Source organism: Etheostoma spectabile, chromosome 13 (assembly GCF_008692095.1).
Source record: "Etheostoma spectabile isolate EspeVRDwgs_2016 chromosome 13, UIUC_Espe_1.0, whole genome shotgun sequence".
Classification (NCBI taxonomy): Eukaryota; Metazoa; Chordata; class Actinopteri; order Perciformes; family Percidae; genus Etheostoma; species Etheostoma spectabile.
This window is the reverse complement of record NC_045745.1, coordinates 2,307,363-2,316,468: the sequence shown is the minus strand read 5'-3', so window position 1 is coordinate 2,316,468 and position 9,106 is coordinate 2,307,363. Positions and strand designations below refer to the sequence as shown.

General features: G+C 39.0%; 2 protein-coding genes across 2 annotated transcripts in view; one reads left to right on the top strand and one right to left on the bottom strand.

The window, feature by feature from the left end:
• tmem218 (transmembrane protein 218) overlaps nt 1-3,335 on the bottom strand; it is a 12,389-nt gene extending 9,054 nt beyond the window's left edge. Inside the window, exons 1-3 of the mRNA XM_032533823.1 lie at nt 2,838-3,335; nt 2,656-2,802; nt 1,811-1,913 (exon numbers count right to left, since the gene is read on the bottom strand). Coding sequence (XP_032389714.1) covers nt 1,811-1,913; nt 2,656-2,765 — 213 coding nt within the window. The 5' untranslated portion in view covers nt 2,766-2,802; nt 2,838-3,335. The remainder of the gene's footprint in view (nt 1-1,810; nt 1,914-2,655; nt 2,803-2,837) is intronic.
• Nucleotides 3,336-6,722: 3,387 nt separating this feature from the next.
• LOC116700554 (pbx/knotted 1 homeobox 2) overlaps nt 6,723-9,106 on the top strand; it is a 127,262-nt gene continuing 124,878 nt past the window's right edge. Inside the window, exon 1 of the mRNA XM_032533844.1 lies at nt 6,723-6,835. The gene's annotated coding sequence lies outside the window, so the exon portion shown is untranslated. The remainder of the gene's footprint in view (nt 6,836-9,106) is intronic.

Here is a 9,106-nt window from a genome sequence, read left to right as displayed (position 1 = left end):
GTGTGTGTGTGTGTGTGTGTGTGTGTTTTGAGGGGCCAAATCGGCAATTATCCTCATTTGTGGACAAGTTGTAAACCCCTTAAAAATAAGCGAAAGATAAATATATTCAATTAATGTTTAAAAAAAATAGTAATCTACTGTAAGAAGACCCCTTATAATTGCTACATCCTACAACATGTAAGCTAATTAATTAATATACTGTATACCCTCCCAACAGGCCACTTGGTAATTAATAAGGGTTATGAACTCTATACAAAGCAAACCAATGGGCGATGATGACTTTTTGCTAGCATCATAAGGTGTCATTGTTACAAATGAGTTTTTATGTGACCTCTTTAAACACTGGAATTAATTTCTGTAGAGCCATGGGTTGGTTTTTACCCATAAGCCTTGTGCAGAAATCCAGGGAGTCACGTTTTGCTGCATGTCTCTGTTGCTGCTCTGGTATCTGCCTTTGCACAAAAAGCTATAAAATGTGAGCTCGCCGGGACGGGGCTCTGCTCCGCTATTTCTATGGGGTGGCAGCTTGCTTGGCAGATCTGGCCAGCTTATTGGCACGACCCAGAGGCAACATGGGGGAGTGTTTGTTCTGTGTTGCTGCTGGACTGAGATAAAGCAGAACAGGCGTTTATGACAAGCACATACACAGACGTACACACACAATAACACATGCTATTTACAAGCATACTGCACTGAGGATACTGGCTTATATCAGAGTTAGGGTTTTATTTGGGATAGGTCGTTTATATCCACCTGCCTCAAACCTAAATGGAGTCTTTATCGTCATCAGTACAAATAATGGAATGCTGTTTTTAGATACGACCACACATGAGCCGAGCTTTGCCTTTTGGCATTTGGCTCACAGACAGACACACAGACACACACAGACACACACAAATATGAATTACCTTTTGATATCTTGAGACTATACATCCATCATAAAGATAAGTATCGTTTTTTTGGGAGCACAAAAGTGAGTATGAGACGACCATCCATCTAAAGTAAGCGGTTTGTTTGTGGGCTCTGAATCCTCATTTTCACTCAGTGGTCTCTGTACCCAAAACATTTGGTAGCAAATGAAAGCCAAATGGCCTCACAACAGAACTGAAATCCTCCCAGGCCGGCTGTTATTTCCAACTGAAGTACATTGTGCTGTCATTATGCACAGGCGATAACAACACGAGACCCTCTCAACAATGAGATGATTCATCTCAAGGGGTTATCCTTCTAATAAATATGCTATAATGCAATAAATAGTCTGATATAGTACTAATTACCACAGATCCTTGTCATGGATTTGGCAGTGATATACTTTAAATTGCCTCTTCATGTAGTGAAATGCCAATGCAGCATGTAAACAGCTTTCAAACCAAATCAGTCACATTTTGAATATCCATATTTCTTTGTGATATTTGCATTTTAATAATAGTACAACACATCCATTCCTATTGTAGGCAGGACAAGAGATATAACTCTATTTAGTTGACAATACAAACCCATAGCCAATTCACATAGGTCCACACATCCTTACTTTATCTATATTTTTGTAATTTATTTCATGTTTTTGTTGTTTAATGTCATAAAATTGCTCATAATAGATTTTTCTTTAGCTGAGATTCCTTCTATAAGCCCCTGGGGGTTTTCTGAAACTCACCTGCACAGTCTTTCTTTTATTGGTGTTTATTTGTTGTCTTGATATTTGTGTGCAAATACAGTAAATAAATACATAGGCATGACTATTACACTTAACTAACACAGGGGTGTGAGTATCTTAGTGTGAAGGTGTGTGAGATCAGTGCATAGAGCTCACCTCTATCTCTTTGAAAGGGGGAGTTGTTTCTGGGCTGCGTGGGAAAAACACCAGCGCTAAAGTGATGGCGAGAGCCAGAAACACGGTGGGGATAACGCCTAACCTGGCAAAAAAAGACAAAACACACAGTTCAAACACGGAGGGTAACATTAGGACTCCCACTGCTGATTAGCAGTAAACGCAGCAATATCTAAGGATAATGTCATTATAAAGTGTCATTTAAAAACAATGGCATTCTTGATTGCATTTTTGAAATGTTGTTAACTTCTCAATCAAGTAAATAGCACCATGTTTCACCCCATTTAAACGTTCCTGTAATTGCACCGTACACAAGTGTGCAGTGTTTGGTGTCACAGTGTATTCTACACACACATCTATACGTACTGACTTTAACAGTATTAAGGTCTGCTTTTGTTATTGCAAGTTTTAATCAGCAGGGATTTGAAGGTCATGAACGAAGGAGCAGAAATCAACTAAAGCAGCATGAGGGTGTAAGTCACAAACAGTAAGTTATTTTTTAGGCTATATTTGTCCTCCCTTTAACACAACATTGTGTTCATGTAACATCATTTTTTGGCATTATATTGGTTCACCTGACAAGTCAAACATACGCCGAACTTTTGAGGAAACCTTACTAATGCCACGGCTGAAGTTACTTATCTTCCAGAGGATGTGTTCTTTGGCCAACAATCACATCAACATTAAAGTGGAGGAAATGTCAATGGAATAAGGCACTGACTGATTCGCAGTCACAGACTGGCTCCTATCTGGGCTATTCTCCATCAATGAATGCAGTTATGTTCTGACTTGTGTAAGGAGTGTGTGAAGGTGCTGCTCTCACTCACTTTGCGGATCCAGATGCTCTCAGCAGCATCATCCCAAACACAAGAGCTACAATCCAAACGATGGCTATAACGAAAACACCGGTGCCGACTCCCCCCACGGTGCTTGCCATTTTGATAAGCAACGTTTCAAAGTAACGCTAGTTTACACCTTTAACTGTCTATGGCTTACACCGACTATCACAGTTAATCGGTAAAGTGGGTCAAATATAAGTTTACGACCGACATTCGTAACATTGCTAAGCGATACTGGCTTAAATAAGTTCATCTAGCTAGCTAGGTTAGCTAACGCTAGCTAGCTGGCTACGATACATTAGCAAACTGGAACTTCGACGGTAGCTAGCTCTCGCTGCTAACGTAAGCTCTGCTATGCTGAGACCGACAGTTGCATGCTAGGTGAAAAATGAAACTTATGTTGATGTTCGACAAGCATATTCCCCCGTAAAAATGAATATTTGCTGTCCATTAATCCGTCTTTCTCAAGTAGCCTTTCAGTTCAAGAGATTTCTCTCCCGCGTCTTCTGCTTCTTGGTAACAGCAAACTGGAGTTTGATTGGATACACGAACTCAAGACGGGCCAATTATATGCGTCGTTACTGAAAATCCGAACAGTATTTCTGTCCGTCTCATTTGATCTTCTTCTGTAGGCTGTAGGCCTAAATACTGTAGAAATATTTCTATTTACTTTTCACAATGAGGCCATACTTGTTTGTCTTTATCTTGAGAAGCTGGTTTTATTCTATTTCATCCCTAGACTCATCGTTCGAAAGCCACCTCATCACCGAATCGATAACTAACAACCCAGTAAAATCAATAACAACCAAGCAATCTAGACTGAGTGCTCCTTAATCACAGCAGCCTAAACACACGCGCGCTCACAATCTGGACAGGTAGCCTAGGCTACTTTAGATGCTATTTTAAACAAGTGACAATAATGCATTCGAGCATAAAGCGCATTTTATCCACCCAATGTGATCAAATTATCACCGCAGGCGGTCGTACAGTAGCATTTGGAAAGCCACAGTTCAAATTCACGTGATTGTCAGCCGTACACAACAACAAGCGCGCTTCTTAGGCGTGCATGCGCCAATTAATTAGGTTAAGGCTTGGTGATGGAGAACTGTCAGGCTGTCTGAGACTCCACAACGTCCTCCATCAAGGCTCAAAGTCTCAGCCTAGACACAACAACGTAGGTACCCTGGATCAGAGCCCTGCGGACACAGTCATTGGTCAAAACCTCTGTCCAGTCCTCAATGTCTTTAAACTGTCCGACATTATAGGACACTATAGGACACTGTTAGTAGGCCTGTGGACAAGAGGATTTCTGCAAAGTTCTGTCTACTGACAAGTCAACATTTCTTCTGTGTGTTTTTTCAGATGGCAATTTCTAGACGATATATATATGCATATATGAAATATCCTATATTATACTTCACACAAAATACTTTACACAAAGCATGTGTATGAAACCGTATATATACTGTATATATATATATAATATATATATAATGTATATATATATAAATGCCTATATATACTGTAATTATAAACATACATATATACTTCACACAAAATACTTTACACAAGCATGTATGAAACCGTATATATACTGTATATATATATATATCTATATATATATATATATATATATATTATATATATATATATATAAATGTATATAATATAAATTGCCTATATATACTGTATATATATATAAACATACTATATTATACTTCACACAACATACAAGCATGTGTATGAATCAGTATATATACTGTTATATATACAGAAATGACCTATATACACTGTATTGCAATTTCAAGACTATATTATATTATATATATATAATATATATATATAATTATATATATAGATATATATATAATAATATTGGCTCTTATTCGCAGGTAGGCCTACTGGTTCTACTTATGAATGTAGAGGGACAGGGTCTGGCCAGATCCGCGTGTTTAGCGCGTTCGTGCACTGTGCGTGCGCGTGTGCGTGCGTGCGTGCGCTCCAGTCCCACGAGAAGTTGCGGTGCCTCTGCGCGCTTCCTGGAAAGAAGACGTGTTGCCTTTAAGTGACCCTCGTTAGAGCCATGCATCCGGCTATTATTAATGCAGAAGAAGCCATATGGGGGGACTGGTTCTGTGTGATAGCGATCAGTGTTGAGAGTGGAAAGTCAACCATAGCAAACCTAATTCACACCAAACTGGCACACTGCGCTGTTCTCACTGCAGAGCCTACATTCCCTCAGCTGATTCGATTTCCCACATTACAGACTCTGCCAGAATGAGAGAGCAAGTAGCAATACAACATTATTCTCTGATGTCTTATGGGCCCTCAGTTAATAACCTATACAGGGCCCGGGGTCTTGCAGGTAAACCTGAATATACTGTATGGAAATAACTGAGTTTAGAGAGCATATGGCTACATAAAACAGTATGTTGTGTGTGTAAATGAGCACATATTTAAATGGATCTCATAGAATTTACCTATAGGCAGTGTTGGGCAAGTTATTTCCAACATGTAATACATTATAGATTACTAGTTACTGCATTTGAGAGTAATTAGTTACATTACAACATACTGTCTGTGAATTGTAATGCATTACACTACTTTTGCATTATTTTTGAGTTACGTTCACCAAAATAAGAGCGGGAGTTAACTTGGCAGTGAGGTTGTGAATTTCACCACCGGATCAATAAAGTCTCCTCTTTATAGACTTTAATACATCATGGATTATTCATAAGATTTTGTATAATGAGTATGAATATGCAAAGAAGTCTAACTAAAGCTATAAAAAAAGTTACAATAGGCAAATACGAGAAAATTTAAATACTCAATTAAGAAGTACCTTACGGTTGGGAAATAATACTCACGGCTTTCTTTCATCCTGTGAAGAAATGTTATTTATTGTTAAAAAATAAAAAAAATAAAACTCCAAATGTTGCGTTAAAATGCGTTTTAACTCGCGTTAACTTGCACTGCATTAACAGCAAAAAGAAATACACTATACTGTAATTGCATTACTTTTGTAACGCATTACTCCCAACACAAGAACCCAGTATAACAATAATAACAGTAATAATAATAATAACAATAAGAACCTTTGGCTATAAAAAGACATTAACCATAAATGATCAGTCAAAAGTGCCACTGCCTATAAGCTACAATGACATCATCAATGTTGCTGCACTGGTGACTAGGCTATAATACAGAAGACTAGTTTAACATAGGTTAATGAGCATATGATTAGCATATGATATATTAGCATATGATTGGGAAACTGCAAAAAATACAAAGTTTCTCGCAACAAATAGCCTAAAACAAAGCCGGAAATGTATGACCTGTGTAATCTAGGTTTTTCCACATATTTATCATACTATTTGCACATTTTTGTATTCCCAACTTGTACATACATATTCCACTATTTACTCTGGTGTTTTATCCTATTATTATGTCATGTATATTGTATGTACTGTATGTATATTGTATCCTAGTATTTCATTTGTATTTCGATTCTGTGCTGTGACTGATTTTGCTGCTGTTATGCTATAATTTCCCATTTTATTGGGCTTAATATCTATCTATCTATCTATCTATCTATCTATCTATCTATCTATCTATCTATCTATCTATCTATCTATCTATCTATCTATCTATCTATCTATCTATCTATCTATCTATCTATCTCGTGTGCCCATGTAACATTCTATTGTCATTCCCACAACACATCTGGAAGCAAATGGAAAAAGTGAATAAGATTACATGGTGCTTTTTTATTAATATGTAAGTGTTTGGTTTTGTGTAATATGTGAAAATAGTACATGAGGCAGTCAATGCGTCCTTCAAGATGATCAGGAGAAACTAATTATGCAGAGAGAGAGAGAATGAAGAGTGGTTTCTTCGGCGCTTCAGCCCCTCCAGGTCACAGCTTTGAAGCAGTGTTGATATCACTCATTTAGTCTGTTCTCCAACACAGGGTGGCTGCAGGTTCCCGTATTTCCCATGGACACTGGAAGGCATCAGCAGCCCGGGTGTTGGGAAAAAAAACAAAAAAAAAAACGGGGAGCGGAGCTGGAGGTGGGAGGGGCCTGGCATGGCTGACGTCATCGGCTGTGTGGAGGAGTATAGGCTGTGCTGTCAGCCCAGTGTCAGTCTGATGAAGATTGGCATGCAGGTAAGCTGTCATTCATTTTCAATGTCAGTGCATGGGAGCAGGGCTTTACCACTTGAGCGTCCTTTTTCAACCCCCCCTGTACCCCCACCCCCCTCTCCCCCACCCCCCACCCCCCCTCCCCCCAACTCCTTCATTACAACAGGCGGACATTATTCATACAGTCAGACAGCCAGGCCACAGTGACAGAGAGAGAGAGAGGAGAGGGGAAGAGAGAGAGAGAGGAGAGAGAGAGAGGGAGAGAGAGAGGGAGCGAAGAAAGACAGGTCAGGAGAGAGAGAGACAGAGGAGAGAGAGAGAGCGTGAGCGAGAGAGGGAGGGGGAGAAGAGGAGGGGGAGAAAAAAGAGAGAGGGAAAGGAAAGGAAAGGAGAGGAGAGGAGATGCATTTTTGTGCTGGACTGAAATACCAGTGGATTCCCCCCCCCCCACCCCTTTTTGCCTGCTGCGGCGTTTGGATTTAACAAAAACAAAAAAATGTGTCCGTAATGTTTGTGATTTCTTTTTTTTAATAGGATGTATTTTTGGGGTATTTAGCAGGATGCTTTTGTGCTAGGCTAATTCAGAGAATCCTGATAATAATAGGGACTGGAGTGACAGACTGAGCGCATATAGCTGCAGGAAGCTGGCGGTTTTATTCCGGCTTTGTCAAATAGCAGCAGTGGTTTTTTTTTCGCCTTCTGATTGTTTGTAGGGTACATTTCCACGTGCATTATCCTACAATGAATATCTGATGGTGTGAATCTTCCATGGACATCATTTTGTCTTTACACTGCAACTGCGATTTTCTTAATTTTGAAGTTTTTTTTTTGTTTTTCCGAGGAGAAATTGCATTATTTTGACTGGCAAAATTGATGTGTTTGTAAAAAAAAAAGAAAGGGAAAAAAAGAGGATTTTCAGTGTAAAATAACTTAGGCTGTGCTTAGATTTGATCCAAGTTAATTCAGCAGTTTCTTTGTTCATAATAAATGTAATTATAGACAGTGGTGTCTCTCTGTATGTGTGTGTGTGTGTGTGTGTGTGTGTGTGTGTGTGTATTTGTGACAAAAACAAACAAATTAGGCTAACACAGGATATGTAGACATATCTCACCTTAAGCTGGAAATTGTTATTATTTTTTTTAATTTAATGATTGCAATAGCTTAGGTTTTGCTAATCTATATGTATCCTTTTTTTGTATGTGTTACTCATTTTTGCATTTCATGAACTGCAGTTTTTCAAAATAAAACAAGATAGTTTTTCTTACACAAAGCTAATATCTTGCATTTATTGCAGCGAAAAATATACAGTGTGCATATCAAAAAACAGCTATTTTCCACATCTGTTTGTATTAAAAAAAAAAAAAAAGGGCACACATTGCATTTCTTGGTTAATATGTTTCTAATGCTCAAACGATCTGCATCTCAGTGAGCTCTAATGTTTCCTCCCAGGCTCTATACACCCAACACTGGCCTTCTTTGTGTGCCACTCACCATTTTCTATTTCAGATTATTAGTTTGTTCCACAATTGCTTGAAAGATAATATGGTAGGAGACTGGCATGAGAGGCCGTTAGTGTGATGTGCTCAGAGCCTCTCAGACAGCTTGTCTTCAATACCGGGGCCGCGTTCCATTTGTTTTTGGATCAATCTGTTAAAAAGGCACCGATTGGCAGGTTGTTTTCTGTCCTTTAGTAGTTTACGGGAGTCAAATCGAGTCCCCTCAGCTCTGATCTCTGCCTCTCAACTATCCCATAAATGTCACATGGCAAATGCATCTATCATCTTGGCTGTTTTGATGTTGCTAAATGTAAAGTTCAGGATATTTGTCTTTTTCATACACAACAAATTCAGAGTATATAACTCCAGTGTACCTATTTCTTTGTTGTCATCTGTCTATGGGAAAAAAAATGTCAAAGCTGTGCATTGCAAAGTACCCTCACACACACACACACCAAAGTCTAGAGTCTGAGCTTTGTACATTAGCTTAATTAAAAATGCCTGAACCATTTGTTTACTAATCATCTGCTTCCCTGAGAAATCACAATGGCTATTTGGACCACTTTAGCTCCCTCCGTCAAACACGTCTGGCAGGTGCAGAGTGCTGGGCGTGAAATCCCACGAGGAGCTAAACTCGCACCCCCTGTGAAAGTAAACGCTTTGAAAGACGCTGTTGTTGTCGCTGTGAATCGCTGTTGAAAGACCAAAAGAAGGTCTGTTACCTTTTACATCATTCAGATGACTGTGTACCTTTGTCAGCATCTCAAAGTGGATGCATTCTGACAGCCAACACACACAC